This window comes from Heterocephalus glaber, unplaced genomic scaffold, assembly GCF_053883595.1.
Source record: "Heterocephalus glaber isolate CG9 unplaced genomic scaffold, H.glaber_assembly_v1.0 deba00001733, whole genome shotgun sequence".
NCBI classification, from domain to species: domain Eukaryota; kingdom Metazoa; phylum Chordata; class Mammalia; order Rodentia; family Bathyergidae; genus Heterocephalus; species Heterocephalus glaber.
Genome location: NW_028258444.1, coordinates 5,805,159 through 5,830,470, shown reverse-complemented (window position 1 = coordinate 5,830,470; position 25,312 = coordinate 5,805,159). Strand labels below are relative to the sequence as shown.

Here is a 25,312-nt window from a genome sequence, read left to right as displayed (position 1 = left end):
GGTACCAGGATCAAACTTGGGACCTTGCGTTTTCGAGGCAGGCGCAGAACCACTGAGCTAAATCCCCAGCCCAAATGATGTCTTTTCTAGCCTCTTTTTTGTTCTCCGTTTGGAAGTGACAAGGTAAAAACAATAGAAAGATATGTTAAGAAATATGGGCCAGGGATTTACCTCAGTAGTTCTGCCACCTGCCACGCAAGCGCAAGGACCAAAGTTTAATCCCTGGTACCAAAAAAAGAAAAAGAAATGTGAGTATATTTATGTCAAGAAGGGAGTATTGATCTCACTAATAAATGAGCCATGCCTCTAGTGTCAATATTAGAAATTGGAAATCTATTGGAAACAATTTTTTGATTATTTTGTTGTTGTTTGAGAAGCAAATAAGAGTTCTTGGAAAGTTAGTTGAAGCTGTAGTTGCCATTAACAATTACGGTAAGAAACATTTTCAGAGAAAAGAACAAATCAGTACTGTTCAGAAAGTTTCTAATTCAGCCTGTATTTCAATCAGTATAATTGTTTACTTATAGCCTTTTGTAAGTGAATTCCTAATGTAACAGTATTTCATAAATTTAAAAACGTTTTTATTTCAACTCTGTTCCCAGGCAGATTGAAACTGAGGTAAACTGAAAAGGTAAGGAACCAAAGGAGTAAGAGTTAGTTTACCAAATATGAAATCCTATGAGAACATAAGATACCCTGTTGAAGAGCGGGGCGTGGTGGCACACGCCTGTAATCTCAGCACTCTGGAGGCTAAAGCAGGAAGATCACTACTGCAAGTTCAAGGCCACCACCTGGGCTACACATCGAGTTAAGGACAGCCTGAACTGCCTAGTGAGACCCTGTCTCCAAAAAAAAGAAGTTTTTAAAAAAGATACTCTGATCAGGGAAATTTCAGGTCAAACTAAAGAATGAGAATCAAGACTGAGTATAGGTCTGCATATATTAGTTAAGTTTTCCTGTAAAGCTGTTTCCACATCTAAAAAATCAGGGTAACAGCACCCTCATTTCCTCTGGGGAATCAAGTAAAATACATAAAATATTCATCAGATTTCATCTGAAAACCTCGCAGGCAGCAAAATGTGGCTGATTATAGCTAGTCATGGGATTACTTGGAGCAAGTTACTGTCTTCATATGCAGAAATGGAGCTTTCCTACCTCAGTGAATGGTGAGACTCCACGAGAAATTTACAAAACTTCTGGTATGGCTTAAAGTCTGCTGTTAGATTCTGAAGTAGATTTCTGTGCCAAAAAGCTAGTTTATAAACCTTTTTCTGAAGTAGGTTAGAAGAATTATTGACAAACTTCAATTTTGTTTCATACTAGCAAGTTTATTTACACAGGAAGAACATTACAGGTATCCATTATAAGTATGTCCGAGATCATCTCCACATTTTAGAACTTCACTCAGTTTAGAGCTGACAAAGGAGTCTTTCTCTTTCCTTAAGTTTCTTGCCTGTTTTTCTTTGTACAAACTGTGTAGTACTAGCAAGTGCATTGCCATAGTATGTTTTTAAAGCCAACACTCAATTTGAAATCTGTTTGATGTATTGGGGAAAAGCACATTGTAAATTTTTTTTCCTTACAAATTCAAAAGGCTACAGTGGCAGTCATCTGATCGGTCTGAAGAAAAAAGTAAATCGTGGATGGTTATAATTTCAAAACATGTTTAATAATAGCAAAAGGATTTTCAGTTGTGCTAAGATTCTGGTAGCCTGCATTAACTGTCAAGGTGGTACTATTAATGAATTCAAGCAGTACTCTATCATGTCAGGCTGATTTTGGTTTTTGTGTTTGAGATGAGTTGCAACCTGTTGTTTCTTAGTAAATGAGTACCATAAGCTAACATTAACATAATCATATTTGTCCCTGCCAATAACCCTTAACAAATACCTGGTCATAACCTGAAAAACATTTAATATTTATAATACTAATTTACTTAATGTGTTATCTGTTAAGAGATGGAGGTCTTAAGGATTTCTAGTCAAGTCTTTAATGTACTTTTTACCAAGAATCACCTGGGCAGTTCACATACAAAAAGTATTAGTTGTAAACATAACTCCCAACCCCTCTATGCAGTTTAATGGTCACACTTTCAGGCTGTGTGAATGTCTTAATTCTTTCCTTTAAATAATACAAAATGGTATTTTCATTCCACTGTTCTAATACAGTCTGCTGGTATGGAGAAAAAGTTATTACAAACCACTACATTTAAGTTCTCCTTCAAACTGAATCTTAGAGCCTAGTATCTTAGTGCCCCATTTTAGAGATCTTTAATTTAGGTCATCAGTGGATCTTCTAAAACTAAAAGGAACTGGCCGTTATTACCAAATCTTACTAAGATAATCAAGCCCAGATGATTGTTTTAAATGCAGTAAATCATGACTTGTGCTTTTAGGTTTAAGTTACAATCAAATTGTATTTTAATTTTTAACACACTAGTGCAACAGGGACTCCAGAATGACAGAAGGGCCATGTAACTAACTACACGGTATGTACCCAACACTCTGTCAGTGTTCCAGATCCTCTTTAACTCAGCTTTCCTACCAATGCAGCAAAGACGCAGAGATTTTAAAAGCTGAAAACCGAAGGGCGAGTGGAATCCAGTGACTGTGTGTGTGTGTGTGTGTGTGTGTGTGTGTGTGTGTGTGTGTGTATGTGAGGAACTTGCCAACCACGTCTTGCACAGCTGGGTGACTTGAAACAGTGCATGCATCAGAGTTACACGAAATGTCTTGGCGCTTTCCTCATGGACTACGGCAGCAGCTTTAAAACTACTAACAAAAATTACACAGGTCATCTTATCCACGGGCAAGTGGCTTTGTACAACTAGAACATCAACAGTTCTTAAGTTCAAATGAAACTGTCACAAGACAGACATGTATATGTATAGGAAAACTTTAGAAACAGCCATTTATTATTTGGATTAAATGTGTGATTTGTTCTGCATTGCGGAATACACTTCAGTTTACAGCCAGTCTTCACATGAGATTTGCATCACTGCAGTACCCAGTAGTTCATAAATAAAATTCTACTCAATAGGCAGTAACTAGCAGGTTTCATGTCAACAGTCGGTGTTATATAGTTCTCTTCACCAAAGATGAGTCTCTCGGATTTCAGCAATAATTTGACTGGCTCCTTGTAATGCCTGCATTAAAGGAAATAAAAACTTTAAATGCTTAAGTTATGATATTAATTTGAATTATGTAGAGAAATTTCTCTACTTGGTGTGTAGCATATTTTTACTAATCAATATTTTCTCTGAAATTTGAATCTAATCAAGTCCCAAAGGGAAGAAGCCTACTGTTCTATAAAGATTGTATTATCCAAGGATCAGGATGCACTTTAAGTTATCTACACCCAAGTATAAACATTGGAAAAAGCTTGCAGTAATACCTTCAGCATGTCAGCTGCTTCTTTCCTACGCTGGGCCATGTCCTCAGATTCAGTCAGGAGATCATCCAATAAGGACGATTTATAAAGTTGTCCTACTAGCTCACTCTGAAGAGTATCTTTCACATGATTAACCAAAAAATGCATTACTGCCTTTGGCACGCTGAAAAACAAAACCAAATTATGAAGTTTTGGCAAAATCCCTTTAAAAATTTGAGCTTAGAATCTGGCCTCGAAATAATAGAGCTAAATAAGAATGCTGAGCTAGCTGGGTATTTCTTGCTACCAGGATATTTCTTTAATGGTATAATCAATCACCCTTCAGATTTTTACTTAATTATAATCAAGCAAGAGATAAGTCACAATTCTTGGTATTGTACCTTTTGTTTCATTTCCTCCATTATATCAAAACTGATGAACACTATTATAGGTAAAATACATGAAGAACTCAGGTATCTAAGCTGATGAATGATAAAATATGCTGTATCTATATAAGCTAGTATTAGCCATAAAAAGGAATGAAGTACCTTACAAGTACAATATAAATGAACCTTAAAAACACTTAAGTGAAGGCTGGGGATTTAGCTCAGTGGTTCTGCCACCTGCCTTGCAAGTGCAAGGACCTGAGTTCCATCCCCGGCACCAAAAAAAAAAACAAAAACAACACTAAGTGGAAGAAGCCAGACATAAAAGACCAAACCCATCTTTGGTGTGTTCCTACTTACACAAAATGTCCAGGATAGGCAAACTGATAGAGATGGTAGATTGTGGGGTGGAGGTAGTCATTGCTGATAGGTATAAGCTTTCTTTATGGGGTAATAAAGATGTGACAGAACTAGAGAGCAATTAGCATTGTACAACTTCATGAATATACTAAAAGCCATTACAAAATATACTTAAAATGGCAAATTGTATGATATATATGAATGTTAAAAACAGCAACAAAAACCTTTGTAGAGGAAGAGGCAGTAAAAGAAGAGCTAGAGGCTAGAATTCTTTGTTTAGAACACAGTGTAGACCAAATAACTTTTTTTACTTTTGAGACAGGATCTTGCTAAGTTACCCAGGGTGGGCTCAAAAATGAGATCCTCCTGCCTTAGCCTGCTGGGATTACAGACATGCACCACCACACCCAACTAAGAATTATTGTTTCTACCACAAGCTAAAAAAATTCTATAGGCAAAAAAAATAACTGGTTATAGAGAAAATACCTGCTTCAATATGAAGTGTTAAGAGAGAGTATCTGGCTTTTTATTCTGCAGTAAAATTTCTTATTTGCTAATAGATCACCACAAATTAAATGCAGAATATTTTCTAAACAGCTACATTTTTCTTCTCCCTATTGCATGAAATGACATCACTAACAGTATGATGGACAAGACACTAGGCAACGGACATATGAAAAACATTCTGAATTAGAATGAGAAAATATTTCCCAATGAAAGACATTTAATATTTCACAGAATCAAAACACTAAAAAGGTAGTCAGTGTTAACTAGCCAAAATTAAACTACTTATTGAAATTTAGAAAAACATTTTCTTAGCTGAAAGTGTGACAACCAGATGGAACAAAAGGGTATTTAATAGCTTTTTCTAGCTAATGTGTCGGGTCCTAATCTATGTTAACAGATTATGAGTATTGCATGACAGTCATGCAAAGAGTATCCAATAATTCATTTGACTTAGAAACTAAAAAGAAATTTATTTTCAAAACAACATGGACTCACCTAGCAAAATTATAGCCTATGATTCACGTTAAGTAATACTAACCTGTCTTGAATATTCTTTCTGACAATAAGGAAATAAGACTTGATGAGTCGTTCAATAACCTCGCAATCTCTCTGTTCACGGGCAGATAGTTTTCTTGCAACAGGAACTGGCTAAATGGGGTGAGGGGGAAACATTACTTCTGTGCCATTTTGAAATGACAGTCCTCTTAACATTCAAAAGTTAAGTAAGTTTTTGAGATTTGTTCCTTTTGACTTTTTTGCTACTAATTTGGTCATGTTCTTGGTCACCTAAACCAAATTTCTTGGCTTACCACATCCAGCAGATTGACAGCATGGCCCTTCTGTGGACTTGCTGGCATAACTGGAATTGGTTTTGATTTTTCTTCAGCTAGTAACTCTTCAGCTTTTGAAGTTTTCAGCATTCCTCTCCAGTTGCCGGTTGTTGGTTCTTGACCACTATCTCCAACCCCACCACTTCCAGATGCAACCTGAAAAAACATGTTCCAAAACCTATACCAGCTATATCATCTCTAATATTAACTAAACAATGTCCGTTTTCTTTGACAGTAGTCAAGAACACACATCTAGTCCCCATCTGGTGCTTAATCTATTAGGAAGGATACTGGGGTCAGACAGGGACAGAGGGAAGCATGTAGAACTGGAAACCTGAGCAACCTACATAAGAGGTTCAGTTGTAAGTTGTTTGCAAGGTCTCAGCCAATAGAAGCCCTAAGTTTTTCTCGTCAGCTGCTGACTTTACAAAATTTTTCCTCTTCTACCATCCCTCAAACACTGGATGTTGGGTGTAAACAGTATAAGCTGCCCTTTAAAGTAAAATCACACTTGGGCCGGGGATTTAGCTCAGTGGTTCCACTGCCTGCCTGAGTTCGATCCCTGGTACCAAAAAAAAAAGTAAAACCACTCATTAAAAGTTTACACAAGGAAACAGAACTGCCTTTCATTTTAATCTCTTCAAAGTAATCTTAAACACTTGAACTATGATCTCTCAAGTTCCATGAACTTACATCTTCAAACTTAATTTATTTCTTCAAATTAGTTCATATTCCTAATAGCCAATAAAAACAGTACAAGGTAAAAGTAGAAACTCTTCAATAAAAGAAACAAGCCTATACTCTAGGCCAGTGATGGTAAACCATTCATGGCTTTCAATGATGCAAACAGCCTCCTGTGGCATGGCCCGGGACCCTGCCATTCCTTAGGCTGCCAGTCACTAAGCTGCCTCAGATGTGGAAGGTAACAATCACAGCCTATGTTCCTTCAGTACCCATACTCCTAAGGAAGCTGCGTTAGAGAAATCTGGTGCCATTAGTCAATTACAACTGCTTCTGTAACTGTACTTTCTAGGGTACTGATTAGAATCTTAGTTTGTAAAAAAAAAAAAACCTGACAATAACATAATTCATCAACATTTAAAAAGATGTTTCTAGGGGCCGGGGATTGAGCTTCATGGTTCTGCCACCTGCTGCACAAGTGCAAGGACCTGAGTTCGATTCCCGGTACCAAAAATAAAAAGATGTTTCTAGATTCTCTCTGAGATCTCAAAATCTGAGCATGGATTGTATGTATTTTAACAGAAGAGTGTTAGGGTGACTTATAAAGATGCTACTTTGGGGTATCATACTGAGTTGAAATACTGGTCAAAATCTGTCTCTAGTAAGTTACAGTGAGCTTCATTGAAGCATAGGCACAAAATACATAATTTTTAATTACATATAACTTAAAATTACTATTTTTAAATGCTTGCTAGTTACACATGAATGACAATGAAAGCTTAAGGAAAGTAAGCACATTCAGTGTGATGCCATGAGTGAAATAAAACTGGTTCGATGATTGGGATGGTTCTTGTAATACCTAAACACAGTGGGCTGAGAGAAGATGAGACATTTATTTATAAGGCTTCAGTTAAGGTTCAGAATCTTGAATCTGGGTAAGAAAAGGAACTAAATGGCAGGAAAATTAGGAATGGGACTGAATAATTTACACATCTAATTTTCTGCCATAAAGGTTATCAAGAATTGACAAGAGTCTCAAGTTCTCACAGTCCCGTTTGTTTTCAATTTGCTTAAGCTGCTGAAGCACATATGAAGGTATTTAGAGTGACAAGTGCACACTAACAGGAAGCATAAGAAAGAAGTGTTAGAGGATTATCCATTAGTCCTGGACAAAAGTCAGCCTTTAAGAGGAAATGTCCCAAAGTACAATTTCTATCTCTAAAATCTGATTTCCCTCCCAAAACGTGAAATTCAAAACTACAGTTGAAGGCAACAAAACAGCCTATTATTAATGAGAACAATGTTAAAACTGGAGTTACTGCCATCTTACGAAGGTTAGATAAAAGGAACATTAAGAACAACAGACAATAGATGCCACTGTACAAACAAATTCTTCAATGGTTTGAAGACAGTGTTTCAGTGAGAACCAAGGGTACCAACATTTCCATTCTGAAGCAAGAGACTCACATTTTTAGTTTCTCTTCTGCTGTCCTGAATTAACTGTTAAGAGATATGTTAAAACATGCAATTTAACAAGATTTAAATACCAATGGTTTGAAATTCCAAAAAATGCAAGATAATTTCTCCTCTTTAACTTCTTTTTCTGTGTGCATTTTCTACATTGCAAGCAAAAGGTGTCCACAGTATTTTATAAAGTATGCACAGCTATGGAACTTAAAAGTTTGCTTAAAGTTATGTGACCTTAGCATGACAGCCCAAACTGCTATTCTTCTCCATGTATCATTCCCAGAAGATCACGGTGCACTCGACAACTAGGCATGCAGGCTTAGATTCGAATCAGAACAGACCTTGCCGTCAGCCTGGGCAGAAGCAGCAGGGGAGGGCTCCTGGGAGGCAGGCGCCAAAGCACTTGGAACTTTAGAGGACTAAAGGCAAAAATGCAGGGAAAAAAATCAAGGGTGCCAAAAGTGCATTCAGAACAGTCTCTAAGTGTGAATTTTCCCCTCTGTAATAAAATAGTAAAATAACATGAAGAACAGTGTAATCGTGTGAGATAAAATTGTCACTCTGCCTTATTCCCTATACAATTGTCACCTTTGTTAAAAGTTTTCCTCAGAAGAATGAAGACCTAAGAAAAATACAAATCCAAACCCTCACTTTTAGTTTTGGTATCTAATATGATCTTTTCTGGCGAAGAATTCAAGGTAACATGATTTTTTATACATGTATTTTAATGTATCAACTATTATATTTATTATTACTGGTAATTAAAATCTCTGCCGTGTATATTATTGTCTTCCCTCTACAAAAACATATAATGAAGTCACTATTAACAAAGCTTACTGAATTTTTTTTTAAAAGATGCCTTGATGCCTAAAAGCCACCTTTAAACATTTATTCCCGTGTATTTGAAATACTATTATTTTTAACTTACTCAAAGCCTATTTTAAACTTGCATACCTTTACTGAAACTGCTCCAATGGAGTATTAAAAAGAGAAGAAAAAGTGACTTCTAGAACTGGGTAATATTCTGAGGCTTTACCAGTCCATTTCTGGGAATTGGGAGAATGTTTTAAAAACATCTTTTTTTTACCTTGTCTCGTGATACAGCTGAAGGTAATTCTCTTGCTAGCCTGTTTCTCCTTTGTTCCTATAAAATGGAACCAAGCAAAACAAAAGTGATTATCAGAGTACTGAGATAATATGTCTTCTAAAAAATGTTTGACTTAGGTGAAAAGTGGAAATAACTTACAGATCCTCTTTCTGTTGGGACTCATAACTAATTATCATATTTTAAAAGAAACAAATCATTTAACCCAGAGTGTCTCAATCTTTTTTCTGCCCCAACACACCTGAGGAATATAATACAGTGTCAGTAACAGAGGCTTTCTATACTAGAGATTCTCAAATGAGAGGAAAGACTAACATCTTTCCCTTTCCACCAAGTTAAGAAAGACTGATTTAAAACTGTTGAGAACAACATAAGCCTTCAGCATACTATGGAGAATCCAAAGGGCACAGATAGCAGGAAACTTTTAAGTCATTTAAATCTGCACACTTTTGTGTTAATTCAGACAACACCACACAACAAAACCATCACTTGAGGATGTATATGTGGTAGTAGTTATCCTTTAAAAATGTTTTATTTTAGTGACCCTAAACCATCACAATAGTGTTGACACCTATTAGACATATCGTAACCTGGCCAATTTAACAAATTGATCAACTGCTAATCCTATCAAGCCATGACACAAAGCTATAGAAACTGTTCATGCATAAACACTGCTGTATGCTAGCACTGTGACACCTGCAAGATCATGCAGGTAAAGAAGGGTGTGAATGGTGACAGTGATCTCTCACAGGCAGTTACCACTACAGCAAAAACACCATGGAGGGTAAATAAAGTCAGAATTGACCCTGCACCGAACATACTGCATGTACACTCTCAAACTCACAACATAGCATGCTTCATGGTAATGTCTTATGTATAGGGGGTTTTTCTTTCTTTGACAGAAATATGCCCATTTTTTATTTTTTCACGGGAGGTTATCCAGTGATAACAGACGGTAGAAATATATGGATTTTAACACTTCAATAGAAAGCATGTTTAAATGTACTTTTTGTTTTCTGGTACTAGGGATCGAACTTGGGAACTTGCGCTTTCAAGGCAGGCAACGGCACCACTGAGGTAAATCCCTGGCCCTAAAATGCACATTTTTAGAGGGATACAGAGCAAAAGGCAAGGAATCTGGAGAACAGGAATCCTCACCAGTCTTACCAACCAGTTAGGACCTTGACTGGTCATGGGAACCTGCAGACCTGTCTGCCTGGCTTTGTTAACCAAATAAGTCACCCTGGATTTCCTGTCCACAACAGTACCTACCCTCAGACACTCAGGATACCAGACTAAATCACAGCACCACCCACACACTCCTCCAGAGCAGTTGTCAAAGCCAGAGGCATGCTCACTTGCAGAAAATACTGATCTGGATCCTATCACATGTGACTTCAGTGACACAACAAAACTGCTCCAGATGAAAGTTGTCCAAGAAGACATTTTTCAGTTCTTAAACTCAAGAATTGTCTATCTGCCAATATTTAATAAAACCCTTATTAATCTACTTTCTGAGTATTTTAAAAGTATTTCTGAGTATGCACCTTGGAATTCTCTGCAATAGGAAAAATTCCACGTTTGTAGCTAAAAACTTATTCCCAGGACCTGTTAAAAAGAAGGTGCTTGGGCTGGGGATTTAGCTTAGTGGTTTTCCACTGCCTGCTTTGCAAGTGCAAGGACCCGAGTTCAATCCCGATACACATAAAAAAAAAAAAAAAGAAGGTGCTTGTTTTCTATATAACAGTGCACAGAAAAATAGGCACTGAAAGAGCAGCTGTTATCATCTCTGGGTATCATGCTCATCGTCTGTTTTATCCACGCTAAAGCCAGGGCCCTTCCATTCCCATATTCCAGGTCTACAATTAACTCACATGCAGAAGAAATGTGATACAGAAGGGGACTCGAGTCCTTCTGTATTAGGGAGCAGGAGGATAACTTACTGATCTGGGAGAAGAATAAAAGAAAACAAAAATACGAGCATCTGGATAAATTGCTGCAGCCCTCAGCACTGGCTCCATCTGCTATCATATGGAAATGGATACTAAGACCAATGATAGGCATCTGGCCCCCTAGTGGTAAAGAGTACTTTGCTTTTCCAAATTTATGAAAAGGTAGGTCACTCCTAGAATGCTTCTTTCACGGGTTTCAAAGCCCAATGAAAGCAATTTTAAGCATTCACTGAGTTTTACATACTGTACTTAAACCTGAATAAACTACAGTTACAGAAATGAAGCCAGGCAGTCCTTCAACACTAAAATCAATGAATTCCCAGATCCTGACTTGCATTTCATAATCAGAAAGAATACCTCCAGGTGTTTTGACAATTAAAGAAAACAATGTAATGGACCTCAGCATGTTTCTGGCATATAATAAGTACTAATACAGCATATCTGTTTTATAGTTACCTGTGCCATATAAGCTTGATATAATTTAATTACAACATATCTTTTTAATCTCTGAAAAAGGACAAATTGTATTTACCTCTATATTATTGTTCATTAGCCCACAAGCATCAGCGAAGTCAGGATGTTTTGTGTTGATATAAGCTAATTCAATGGCCACCAAGTTATGTACCTAGGAAAGAACGAGGCTAAGTATCCAAAAATATGTCAGTCTTTTTTTTTTTTCCAGTACCAGGGATCAAACTCAGGACCTTGCACTTGCCAGGCTGGTGCGGTGCCACTGAGCTACATCCCCAGCCCTGTCAATCTTACTTTACTTGAATAAATTTACATATAAGATTTAACAGACAATACTGGAAAAGTACAGAAAACTCATGCCTAAACAAGTACTCAGTAATTATACTCCAGGTGATCAATCTTATGGCAAATAACTGCTTGCTCTAGCTTTTTAATTATTTACATTTTCAGCATCTATAACTGCGTTTCTCAGGAGGAAAACTGACATTAAGGTAAGACAGGAATATTTTATTGTTAAAAAGGAAAAAGTTATGTGCCTGGTGCTTTAATAAAAAACTTTGCTGGGCCAGGGATTTAGCTCAGTAGTTCTGCTGCCTGCCTCGCAAGCGCAAGGACCCGAGTTCAATCCCCAGTACCAAAAAAAAAAAAAACAACAAAAAACTTTGCTATTCAAATTTAAGATTATGCATTGTTCCATGTGGAAATTTTATTTCCATTTCAACAGTAAGAAAACAGTTCATAATCAGTTATAAAGTTAAAGATGTTAACTTTATTGGGATAAAGGATACATTTAGACCTGAAGTAATACCTAGGTTTCATTATGAGGCATCTAATTAAAATATGGTATGTGGTTCAAAATCTAATGGCACAGTAATAAAAAAAACCGGAAAATAATTTCTAGTCTTCTACAAAATTCCTAAAAGTATTACAGAGAATAAATATTTTAGTATGTCTTTTGTACTGTCCTAAAAATCTCAGGTATGAGAACACCACCTACTGGTGCTGAAATGGGTAAACAGGATCTATTCAAATGAAGTTTCAATGATGCTCTGCTACTAGTGGGTAGAATCTGAGATCAGGTTAAGTTTCAATCTGATACTTATCCATGCATCACTTATATTTTATACTTCCAAGGGTGGTTTTTGTACTCTTAGTAAATCTCCCTCCACTGCAGCTTACCATCCAGAGCCAAGAATCCAAATGCATTTTTAGTGACCAACAGGAAACAACTCACCTAACAATTAGAGGCAAAAGGCAATTTCAAATGCTTATCTCATGTTTCTATCAATTTCAACTTTTGGGGGATGGGGGTGGATAGTAGCAACCCATAACAGTAGCAAGTAACACTGACATTATAGTATTTGGTTGCCAAATAAGCAAACTACAGAACAGGCCAAATTACCCTGATGTACTCTGCAATTAAGTAAGAACTTGGTAGAAAGGATTTTTTACTAAGACTGAAGGCAGAACTAATTTCCCATTAAATCAGTGGTACCAGTACATAATAGAGCAAAGCTATTTACAACCCTCAACAAAAACTCCATTCTCATGAACACTAGTGGCTATAAGCTAGCAATGGTTAAAATATGAAGAAAAATATACTTTATACAAGAATTGCTGAAAAATTTCCTTTGAAGTAAAACTGAAACTCACTCTTTTTACCTCCCAACACTGAGAAACATTATGCCCAAACCCTAATCACAATGCTATATAAACCAGCAGCCAAGCTAAAATTTAAGCTTTTACTAATACTGTTTATAATGATGACCTGAGACATAGTAGCTCACCATTTCATTTGTGACAGGCAGCCTTTTACGGAGAAGACAAGTCACTACTTCAACTATGGCATCATGAAGCTTAGGAAACCGTAACAATTCCTATGCATGACGAAGAGATAAAAATCTAAGTCTATTTTGTTTAATAAAAATTAAATAAGCACTAAAATACTGAATTAGACGTGGAAGTTACATTTAAGATTATTACAAATCACTTTTAGATAAGGGTACCAGATTTCAGCTTTTAGCCCACCTTATGTCATTTCTTCTTGCCCTGTGAGACCACCACCTCCAGCCCTTTACCAGTTCCATTTCCCTCAGTGACCTGTGTACTGTAATTGCTACAGTGCTGGATGATCCTTTGCATTTCCTCATGAACCAGTTCTACACAGCGGAGGCTGGGCTCTTCTAGACGTTTGATTTGCCGTTTGACCAATAGTTCAAATGAAACCTCAGGCACAAACAAAGCAGGACGAGGACCCTGAGAAAATAAAACATAAAGCTACATGTAATTTCAGTTCTTCCCAAAGGTTAAAAATAAATCACATTTTTGGTATTTTTTTCATGAAAAGTACTGCTTAATTTCAAAGTAAGAGAGCAAAATAAACTATAATTAATAAAAAAGACAGTAAGAGTTTAAAAAAGCTTTAATCTCATTTTTATGAAGTCTGACAGGTAAGCATACTCACAGTAGCATTCCTAATGGCAGTCAAAATATCAATAGTGTTAAGGCCACCTAATGGGTCAACAGATTCTAAGGTTCGGCCAAAAGTCTCATGGAAAATATAACAAATTCTAGCACCACCACATCTGAAAGGCAATGAAGTATATGGTTACTTCCACCACTGGAAGAGAAAGAACCTACTAGTTAGAAAGTCTTGGGCAGGGGATTTAGCTCAGTGGTTCCAGCGCCTGCCTAGCAAGCGCAAAGTCCCAAGTCCGATTCCTGGTACCAAAACAAAATAAGTCTTTCTCTAACCTCTGAGCATAATATTTTGAGACCGTTCATAAACAATTACATTTCATCCATTTCTGTTTCAATGTATTCTCATAATGAATCAGTTTTTCTAAGGTGTTTTGTTTGGTTTTTTTTTTAAAAGAGAAAAGGAGTCTTTCCATGAAAGGTGTGTGTGTATATATATAGTTGTTTACTCAATATTTGGACATAAATTATCAGTTAAGTAAGAGTTGCTAAAGAGCTTCCCTCTGCCCAAGTTTCTTCAGCTACCCTATGCACTCCCCTTAAAGACAGGGAACAGTACTTTGTTTCTGCTGACTCACAAAATTTAAAGATGGTAAATTTTTTCTTAAAAGGGCCAGGTGGTAAACAGGACATACAGTCTCTTTGCAACTACTCAATTAAATACAAAACCAGCCATACACAATATGTAAACAAATAAGCACAGCTCAGTGCACACCGAGATGTACATTTTATATGTTTTAGATGTCATGAAATGCTCTTCCTTGAATTATTTCATTTTTATACTAGGAATATGTATACTTATAATGTAAAAATCATTCTTACCTGTTGAATTGTTGTTTGTTTATTTTTGCTTTAGACAAATTCCTTGACCTCAGTATTAGGCACACTGTATTTTTTATCTTAATGACTAGAAATTCTGAGATTAATTTCTGTGGTTTTTTAAAAATTAATTTTATCAATACATTTTAGGTATACAATATAATGACATTCATTGTTGGAAAATTGTACCTTTACCTCCATTATTTATCAATACTTTTTATTTTGTTAGCAAGGATTCAACTCGGGTCCTTGTGCTTGCAAAGCAGGCAGCAAAACCACTGAGCTAAATCCCCAGCCTCTCATCAATACTTTTGTATAGTAGTTCAGGCAAAAGGTAGTAGTCTAACATTGTGCTAACTGAACCCAATTACAAGAGGATGCTGTATGATTCCACTTATGTGAAATATGTAAAATAAGCAAACTCAGAAAGTAAATTAGAGGTTACCAGGGCCTGGGAGAGAGATGACCAAGGAGTAACCACAGGAAAGATAGATTTCTCTTGAGGTGATGAAAATTTTTGGAACTAGATGCCAGTGATTGTTGCACAGCACTGTAAATATAATCAAAGCTACTGAACTGCACACTTAAATTACACTGTTAAAATTACTGGTCAATGGTCTCTTTTCTTCCAACCTTTCCCTTCACTGAATTATCCTAAAACAGGTTATACCCCCAATCAAAAGTATTTTTATAAGCTCTCCAAATTCTGAGCAAGATATTCAAGGCTTTTACAGTCTTGTTTGTAGGCACCTTTCCTGCCTTATCACCCATTAATGTACGTGCCATTCTGCAAATGCATCTTGCATTATTCTGTGCTGTTTCCAAGCCTAAAATGCCTTCCTCTACCGCATTCCCAGATTCTGAGCCCAATTCAGATGCCTCTTTAACTATGCAGCTCTCCCAATCTGAGAGAAATAGAATAGTCTCTCTTCAGTGTTCTTAAAGTTTGATTAGGTGGAAACAGCCCATTGATTAATAATTTATAAAACTCCACAGAGATATCTTATGCACTTTTCTAGATATGTATTATATTTAACAATAAATATTTAAATAATCATACTTTTGCCACTTATTCAAGCCTCGTATTTCTTTGACCTACATTACCCAGTAAACTTAAAGGTCCACTCCAATCACCTTTATTTCCCTCAGTAAGCCACACATACAATAACAATTCAATAATTAGTCTGTAAATTACCCTGAACCTATGGAGCTAAGTTATATGAAGACCGCCTAAGTCATATAAAAGCTACACATATACACAGATGAGTATATGTGTAATTGGTGAAGTCTGAATAAGTTCTGTGGATTGTCCTAATGTTTATTTTCTCCTTGTGTTACTGTACCATAGTTACATGCATGAGACCTCCCCATACATTTTTCTGCGACTTAATGGGTCTAATTATTCAAAAAATTAAAAAAATTAAAAAATAAAAACAAAAAATAAAACATTTTTATAAATGAAGTATAGGGGCAGGCAGCCAGGGCAGGCAAGAAAAAGAGGATGCAGAGAGAGACATTGACATTTTTACACAGTGCCAGCAGTCAAACAGTGCACTACCCTAGTAGCATGTAATAAGGAATGGACACCTGGAGGATGCTGTGCCCTCCCGTGTAGCAGTTCTACCTGTAGAAGCTCATCCTCAGGCTAGCCTGAATGCACGCCCGAAGCTACGTGCAGGAGCGGCCCTCACATCAGCTACGTTTGTGTACATATCACCAGTCTCATGTTTTCATGGTCCAAGCTTTCAGTTACCCAAGGTCGATGACAGCACGAAGTATTAAATGGCAAGTTCTGAAACTAAGTAAGTCCCTAAGTTTTAAACTGTGTGCTGTTCCTAGTAACATGCTGAAATCTCCCACTGCCCTGCATGAAATATGATCACCCCTGTCCAGTGTATCCCACCCATCAATCCTTTAGGAGCCTCTCAGCAGATCAGCGACCTCGGCTGGTATTGCAGTAGAGTCCAGTATTACCCTTGGTCTCAAACAACCACAGGGGTGTTGTGCTATATCTCCATCAGATGAGGAGGGACTTCTAGAATTGTGAACAAATTATTCCACACTAGGGGACTGCTTCAACAATTTACAGTGTATCTAAAAGGCAAAATGCATGCAAATCTTCAGACTGATAATTCAGTATATAACATCAGAAAGTGGTTTGCAGCATGCTCATCAAAAGAAATAATTTTCGAAGTAACATGTATAGCACCTGATTTTTATAGAGGTATAAATCAGGGGCTGGGGATTTAGCTCAGTGGTTCTGTTGCCTGCCTCACAAGCTCAAGGTCCAGAAAAACGAGGTATAACTCAGGCATTTATGTCTTACAGATGCATGGAAAAATGTCTAGGTCAATGTTAAATTTAGGAATTACCTCTGGCTAATAAAATTAAGGGTAATTTTGTTTTATTTTTACTTTTTTGGATTACCTAAATTCCCATGAACAATTACAGCTTTAAAGAAACAACAAATATTTTTAAAGCTAAATTTAAAAATTTTATATGTTTATTGAGTGGAACAGTACTTTAAAAACCCCAAATTTTTACTGTGCTTCAGATTATAAAACATTTTTATATAAATACCTGTCCACATTCTTTCATTTCTACAAAGAGAAATTCCTGTTTTATAAATAATAAATCACAATTGGATAATCTTAAAGTTGCTTTTAATACAAGGTAGGTGATTTTGCAGTAGAAGTAACCAAATACATATAAAAACATCTTACTTACAGCTCTGAAGTTTCAATATATTTTGCAGTTCCTTCAATAGTGTTACAATATTCTGTGGCAAATTTGGTAATAAGCTGAAGTAAAGTAGCACTTTTATCATCCACGGGTTCACCGTAGCTGTTCAGAAGAGACTGATACTGAGCAGCTAGAACATTGATTCTGGTCTTCAGCTCTGGTAAGCAGTCTCTGATGTGATGCATCAGTAACCTAACAATTAGAGAGGAGAGTTTGAAGGTAAAACTTTATTTTGATGCTCCAAGCAAGTCAGATATTTAAAATGCAAATAATGGAGGAAACTTGTCAAAGAATTTATTTTTGGCAGGCGTGATATTAAAAAACAATTATACATATATAATTTTCTTCCTTCCTCCACATTTCCTGGCATGCAGTTCCTAAAAGCCCCGGGCTCTCCAGAGTGACTTTTGCATACTAAGGAGACGACTGGTACACCTTGGGTCCCTGAAGAGCTTCAGGATGAGGGCTGCTCACTAGAAAGACCAGGTGTGATCAGAAGGATGCGATGTTCAGCCAGAGGCTGAGCTGATCACTAGTGGACAGTGATGTGCTCAATCTGTGTGTGTGTAATGAAGCTGCCATGGAAACAGGACAGTGTTTATGGAGTTGGACCCGTGTGGGCTCCCAGAGGGCACTGGGGCTTTTCCACATGCCTTGCCTTGTCCCCCTCCTCCATCAATATCCTCTACATTGTTACTTACAGTAAGCAGGTAAATTAAGTTGTGTTTTCCGCAGTGTTATGATCTGCCCTAGCAAATTTGCTGAGCCTGAGAAAGGGATCATGGGAGCCCTGATTTACAGTCAGATCATGAGAAGCACAGGCATGCCCTGTGCTTGCAACCTGCACGTGAAGTAGAAGAGCAATCTAACCCTGTGGGATCTGATGCCATCTAGGTTAGCAGTGGCAAAACTGACTTGGTAGAGGACACCCAGGGAGAATGACAAGAGAATATAGTGTATGGAGAAACCCACACCTCTGGCGTCAGAAGCGCTCACGGCTCTACTGAGTGGCTGTGAGACAGGAAGGAACACTGGATCACAAGAGCAGTGTGTAAAGGAATCTCAGATGAGAGGTAAATCGTCTTGAAAAACAAAAATGACATGAAGATATTTTGGTCAATGTTATTGAAATCTGCCTTCAACCCATCAAACTGGAGATTGCTTGAAAAAATGCAAATATTTTCATATTGTTGCAATTACCACAAAAAAGCCACTCAGTCCACTTTTACCTAATTTTGATTTCATCAACTTATCTTTTACAATAGGCAAAAATAGATCGTGCTCAAGTTATAAATCTTAATTCCATCCCTATATACAAGTAGAAATGAAGTCATGTTATCTAATTATAACCTCAAAATTAAGTTGTCAAAATTTTTAATTTTACTAAAACATTTTGTTTTGTTTTTGGTACCGGGGATTGAACTCGGGTCCTTGCACTGTGAACCACACCAATGAAAATAAGGGCTATCTACTTCCCAAAAACCTACTATACAGAAAACAGAAGTGAAACTGTCAGGAGCAGTGTAAAACACAAGCTACACACGAATAACGTCTCTGACGCTTGTTGGCAAACAAGTCTCATTTCTAAAAGGTAAAAAATGTTACCTGTTTAGAGTCCTAGCGAGGTACTTTGTTCCATTTCTATTAGCAAGAGATGGGTATTTCTTTTGAAGAAAAGCATATTCATCACGGATTGAATCAGTTACACTCTTCTTATTGTTAATATCTAGCTGGCTCCTAGGTTGAAAAGTAATAGAACTGTTCAACTAAAGTAAACTGTCATCCTCCCTCTACCCTAAAAGATACTGTCGATGATGACAATACTAGGTATTCTTCCCTAATGCCTGACGTGGACTGTTTTATGAAATTCTCACAATAATTCTGTGTGATAGGTATTATCCTATTTTATAGCAAGTAGCTGAATTCCAAGAGATTAATTTACCCAAGGCCATATATTAATTAGCATGGCTCAAATTTGAACTTTATTACTCATAAGGTAATTAAGGCCTGAATAGTGTAGGCCTCATTGTTACCATTATTATACCCAAAAGCAGTTAGGTAGAAAAATATAACTCTATCTTAGTCAACTATATTTCATTCATGTAAAGGCAACTAATTTCTACCAAAAATAATTAACTTGAAGACCAATCATGTACAAATACAAAAGCAGTATGACAGTATATCCTTGCCTGAAAAGGGAAATAGCTGGAATTAAACATAATTAGACAATAATAGTTTGCACAGCTATTTATAAGTAGGACAACTTTAATAAAATTTCTCCAAGTCATCCTGGCAACGCATAGCATCACTAATGCTAGAGGTTAAACAAATCTATTAAAATCCTTAAACTTTCTTGAATGGGTGTAAATCAGGTAATTTTTTTTCCTCCTTACCCAGTATTCTTCTCAGACAATAGCTTAAATAACAGACTAGAATACTTAAAGCCTGGCCTTGTGTTTGTGGCACTGCTTACTTTGGAAACATTTTCCATTAGAAATATTCATGAGAGGCTTTAGTGAATCTATTTCCTGCCTTCAGAGCAGTAAATTCTTTAGCAATACCAACATTATAGCAAAGGAGGGAAATCGGAGAGGATGACATTTCAGACTGATTTTAGTAATCAACACTTGCTCTGAAATGAGAATGCTATAATTCTGACCCCATTCTTGATTGCTAACCTGTTAACCACTCCGATTATTCCAAGTTTGACTGGAATAACCCTTCCCATCAACACATCCATGGCATCAGTACCCGCATCCATGAGATCAAGTTTAGTGATAACAGCGAGGGTTCTTCGGCCTGGCCAGTGCAAAAGGAAGAGAAGGAAGGGAGGGAGGGAGGAGAGAGGGAGAGGGAAGGGGAAGGGAGGGAAAGGAAAGAAAATGATTCATTAAATAAAGCCATTACGTATTAATATAGGAAAATTTTCACCTATAATGCCACCTAACATTACCTCTTCCATCATTTTGATAATACTTTTTTGACCTTTGCTTACACATACCTTCAAAAAATAATTTTAGGGCCAGGGATTTAGCTCAGTGGTTCCACCGCCTGCTTTCCAAGCAGAAGGACCCGAGTTCGATCCCCGGTACAAAATAAATAAATAAAATAAAAAATAATTTTAAACATCATGTACAATTGTAAAATGTTTTCACAGGCAAGTTTTAAAATCAGCTTTAGGACTAACTTTTTTTGGTTTGCTTCTTTAAAATTTACCCTTTTTGGGCATCATTTTTGGTGGTTTGTTTCTGTTTGTTTTGGTCAGTGGTGTGGATTGAGCCCAAGGCCTTGGCATGTTAAGCAGGGACTCCTGAGCTATATCCACAGCCTTTAGCTCTACTGCAGACAGGTGTCACCACTGCCTCAAAACAAGAGTTCCATTGCCCCTTACAGCTTTTTGTGCTCAACAGTCAAACTCGTTTCCATTACTACTTTTGGCTCTTTAAGAACGCTATATAAATGGAACTGCACAGCACATAGCCTCGTGCGTCTGGCTTCTTTCACTTAGCACAGTGCATGTGAGAGCTACGCACGTTGTTGGGTATGTCTGTAGCTCATTTCTTTTTATTGCCAAGTAGTGTCCCATTGTACAGGTGTACTATACTTGGGTATTCATTCCCCATTTAAGAAACAATTTATGTGTTTATATCTTAAGTTTTTGGAAACTATGAATATTGGATAGAAACTGCTATAGACATTTATATAATATTTTTATATGAACATAGGTTCTCATTTAGCATAGGTAGATACCTAGGAATGGGATTGTTGATTTCATGTTGTAAGAAACTCCCACACTGTTTTCTAAAGTAGCTATATCATTCTCACCATCAATATATGAAGACTTCCAGCTACTGTGAATAATGTATAATTTTACATAGGGCCGTGTGTGTGTGTGTGTGTGTGTGTGTGTGTGTGTGTGTGTGTGTGTGTGTGAGAGAGAGAGAGAGAGAGAGAGAGAGACAGGGTCTTGCTATATAGTTCAGCCTGGCCTTGAACTCACTGTGCAGCTCAGGTTGGCCTCAAACTCAGGTATCTTCCTGCCTCAGCCTCCGGAATGCTGGGATTATAGGTGTGCACCACCACACCTGGCTACATAGGGTTATTTTTAAACTTTAAGTATTTTTCTATAGTGCTCCAAATGTATGTCATCCCTTTTAATTATATATTTTATCATCTTAATTTACTTATTGCTAGTCAGTCACATTAAATTGCTTCTGAATTTTTAATACTATGACTACTGGGTTGAATTATTTCTTTACTATGTATTATCAGGCTAAGATTACTAGATCAAAAGCATAGTCATATTTATTGTGCAAGGATCACTTTATTTCATGTTATTTTTATTTTTTAATTTTTTGCTCCTGAGAGCATGCTTTGCCACTGACCTACACCCCTACCTCTATGACTCAAGGGTTAGTCAATACAAATAAAATGCTTAATATTTTACTTCAAATAACAAAATCTAAGCTTTTTTGTAGTTTATCTTTTAGTCTAACTGAAATGAATATCAATTGCTCATAGAGTAAAGAGTTTCTTAACACTTGAAATGAAAAAAGTTTTAATGGCCCTGCTTATGGAAATTTCAATTGGCATCCTAAAGCACTGACATTTCCTCTAAGATTTTTATTTGAAATTCTTCTTCAAATCAGGAAAAGAAAAATACGACACACCCTTCAGAATTTCCAAATATTCAGGTGAAAAGACCTGGCTGCCTTATGGGGCAGAGAATATTTACCAGAGTAGTAAAAACTACTCTCCTACAACCTGGACTTTTATACAGACTAAGAGATCCCTACACATACGTCATCAGTCGAGGATCGCCGACCCACAGGTATGAACTCATTCTCAGAGTTATGGATGTTTCGCAACATTTTCTGTGCCTTCAGCGTGTTTAAATATTCTCTACTTCTGCACAATGTACAATACTGTACTTCTCCCTTGTATCATAATAATCTATAATGATTAAATACTCATTGAGTAATTTATCCCTAAAAGTTGGCTCTTCTAGCCGGGGATTTAGCTCAGTGGCTCCACGCCTGCCTTGCATGTGCCTCACAAGCACAAGGTCCTGAGTTTGAGCCCCGGTACTGAAAAAAACAAACAACGACAATAAAAAACCTGTGTTCACTTCAGCAGCACATAAAAGTTGGCTGTTCTAAAACCTAAATCATTTTATTTACACAAGGAATCTTTTTTGCAAAATCATTTTACTGTTAAAATCATTAGGTAATTATTATAAAAATAGACATTATGTGAAGTATTTTTGGTTAGCCTATCAACTTAATAACTATTTTCCAATATAATTTCTATATGAAATTTTATGCAAAATAGGAATGCATTATTTTAAAAATCTTTGTTAACTGGAGATACTCTTTTTAAAAATGAAAACTCCTTATTAAATATTCACAACTGTCCTTACCATCCGGATCTACCTCTCTTGAAATTTTAAGTGCCTCTGATGTTGCCATATCTGTATTAGCAGCAGTGACAGCGAGGATAATGGAATTGGGATTACTGATGAACCGAAGAATGAGCTCTCTGATTTGAAGCTCAATATCCTTAGGTTGGTCACCTACAGGCACCTAAACCAAACAGAGATGAGCAAGGAACTAATAATAAAAATCAACAGCTGTATCTCCCATACAATCCACAGAATACAGTATTAAAGAAATTAAAAATATACTATAGTGGTACTTGTAAGTTTGGCAATATATAGTCTCGAAATGTTAACTCCTGCTAAAATCAAGTTTACTTCTATACAAATGTTTCCTGGACATAATCTTATGTTAAGACTGGTCAGTATTAACTGACTAAAGACAAATTCATCCATTCATGCATCAAGTATTTCTTGACACACCACTGTTTCAAGTATTATGTTATGCATCAGACTGTTACAGTAGTGAATTTTTTAAAAGATCCAAATTTTTGTCTTCTTGAAGATTGTTTTAGTGAGAGAAGCAGAGAGTAAACACATTTACAGTATCCAGGTGATAGGGCTATCAAAACAAAGCAGAACAAGAGGCTAGTAGATGATTTGAGAGGATTACCATTTTAAACTATTGTTTAAAATATTCTATTCAGGGCCAGGGATTTAGCTCAGTGGTTCCACTGTCTGCCTCAAAAGTGAGTCTGTCCCAAGTTTGATCCCTGTACCACAAAAATAAATTCTATTCAAACTAAGGAGGAAAACCTCACCAAGACAATGACATTTGAGAGAAACAGCAGAAATTAAAGGCTACAAGAAAGAGGTACCACTGAGCAAGAAAATGGTGATGGCAGGTAAGTCAAGGATAGGCTGACTGGGGGCTTATTTTTAGAGAAACACAATATCTGGGAGAATTATATTCCAGGGTGAGGAAATAATAAGGGAAAGAGGCTGGAGCAGAAATTAGGAGAATAATAATAGGGGTATGTCAAGTAGATGCTTCAGATCTCTGCAAGAACGCAGGCTTTTACTCTGAGTGACACGGGAAGCCACTGGAGACTGTGATCCAAGAAATGATATCATCTAATTTTCACCACAATAGAATTACTGTGGCTCCTTAGTTAAGAATAGACAGTGAAGAAGACCTGTTGTTTACTAGTATTATTATTATTATTGCACTAATCTAGACGAAATGATAATGGCTAGCACAGGACAGCAGCGATGAATCTGTATGTCAAAGTGAAAATAACCAAATCCATGAGTAACAGCTGTTCCTCACCTTGGTCATTCCTGGCAAATCCACAAGTGTCAAATTGACAACGTTGGGTGAAAAAATCTTAAGATGAATTGGTTCAGGACTTACTCCCTAAAAATAAGTTTTAAAATATATTAAATATATTAAAATTTCAATGTAGTTTGAAATGCTAAAGTATAACTTACTTCATTACAAACATGATTTAGACTATGTATGCTCTAAGTATGAATTAAGCCATGATGATTAAGCCTTCAAATGTTCAACAATTGAAACCTAATGAAACACAAGAAGGCAGCCAGCCAAACAACAGGTTACAATCATACCCAACCGCATGCCATTAATACAGACCACTGATTTCCCCTCTATTTTTCACTCTTTTCTCTTGATTCTATGTATAAATACCATTTCTTACTTGTAAACTTTAGTGCCAAATGAAACAATTTATCCTTCATTATTCAAATTATAATGTTCTGGACTTCAGAGAGTGAGAAATAGGTAAGTTCTTAAATCAGTTTGGTTCCTGATTTTGTATACCAAAGGGCAAGACTGTGTACAGTAAAGGTTTCCTCGGACAATTTATTTGAATTTTTAAGTCTCTAAATTCAAACAGCAAGAATGTAAACAATGAGACCTCTGTATTTTCTCTTCTATGGACTAAGATTATTGCATAGACTCCATCTTCACCATTGGCCCTCTACAAGTTTTGGGATTGAGTTAGCTATGTGTAAAAGAACACGTCCGAGGTATTCATCTCTTGTCTTTGTACACAGTCTTCTTTACCCTTTAAATGTCTTCTCATCTGTTTATCCACCTTATATTTCTCTTCATTAACCTACTGAAAATTCTAATTTCCCAAGAAATTTTTTTGAAACATTCTTTACACTGAGTCCCTTAAACACTTACATTTGCTTATCAGATTACTCTGAACTACTTTTCTATTATACATGCTCTAGTGCTTCAATGTCATTGTCTGGTACAGCTTCTGCAGTGCTGGGATTACACCCAGCGCTTTTCATGTTTTAGATACTGTGGATGAAAACCTATTGGTTAAGTGAATTATATCCTTAGGATAAGGTAAATATCTTATAGGTATATAGACTTGATCTTTCATGACACTCAGTTTATGTTAACTGAAACTTTTCATTTTTCAATCACTATAATCTTATACTCTCTAAATTCTGGTAGAATGTAAAATTACTACCAACTGTTGAGTTGAGTAAATATATGGGAATTGTAGAAGAGACAATACAGATTGGTGTGGTGTGATTTAATAATGTCTCCAAAGGCAAAATTATCCAGTATAATCCAGTTTCTGGCCACTTTTTCTACCTCTTCTGCAGAATACGGTTATTAGAAATTCAGAAGTATGGCAGCAATAGCAGTAACTATGAAGTTACCAGCATAGAGTTTATTAAGGAACAAAACTCAAGTCAATCACTAAAACAAAGGCAAATGTCCAGAATAG

At 36.5% G+C, this 25,312-nt stretch overlaps 1 protein-coding gene across 9 annotated transcripts in view; it reads right to left on the bottom strand.

The window, feature by feature from the left end:
* Positions 1-1,307: 1,307 nt before the first annotated feature.
* The window catches only part of Dnm1l (dynamin 1L), a 71,256-nt gene continuing 47,251 nt past the window's right edge, over positions 1,308-25,312 (bottom strand). For 3 of the 9 annotated variants that reach the window (XM_087200194.1, XM_087200185.1, XM_087200187.1), the window contains 16 exons: positions 23,872-23,958; positions 22,587-22,749; positions 19,846-19,966; positions 18,773-18,904; positions 17,153-17,359; positions 13,593-13,713; positions 13,229-13,384; positions 12,916-13,005; positions 11,190-11,282; positions 8,688-8,744; positions 7,942-8,019; positions 7,601-7,633; positions 5,432-5,608; positions 5,161-5,270; positions 3,394-3,553; positions 1,308-3,145 (listed from right to left, as the gene is read on the bottom strand). In XM_087200194.1, the coding sequence (XP_087056320.1) occupies positions 3,089-3,145; positions 3,394-3,553; positions 5,161-5,270; positions 5,432-5,608; positions 7,601-7,633; positions 7,942-8,019; positions 8,688-8,744; positions 11,190-11,282; positions 12,916-13,005; positions 13,229-13,384; positions 13,593-13,713; positions 17,153-17,359; positions 18,773-18,904; positions 19,846-19,966; positions 22,587-22,749; positions 23,872-23,880 (1,764 nt within the window). In that variant the 5' untranslated portion in view covers positions 23,881-23,958 and the 3' untranslated portion in view covers positions 1,308-3,088. The remainder of the gene's footprint in view (positions 3,146-3,393; positions 3,554-5,160; positions 5,271-5,431; positions 5,609-7,600; positions 7,634-7,941; positions 8,020-8,687; positions 8,745-11,189; positions 11,283-12,915; positions 13,006-13,228; positions 13,385-13,592; positions 13,714-17,152; positions 17,360-18,772; positions 18,905-19,845; positions 19,967-22,586; positions 22,750-23,871; positions 23,959-25,312) is intronic. The other 6 variants (XM_087200186.1, XM_087200189.1, XM_087200190.1 and 3 more) reach the window with 3 other exon arrangements.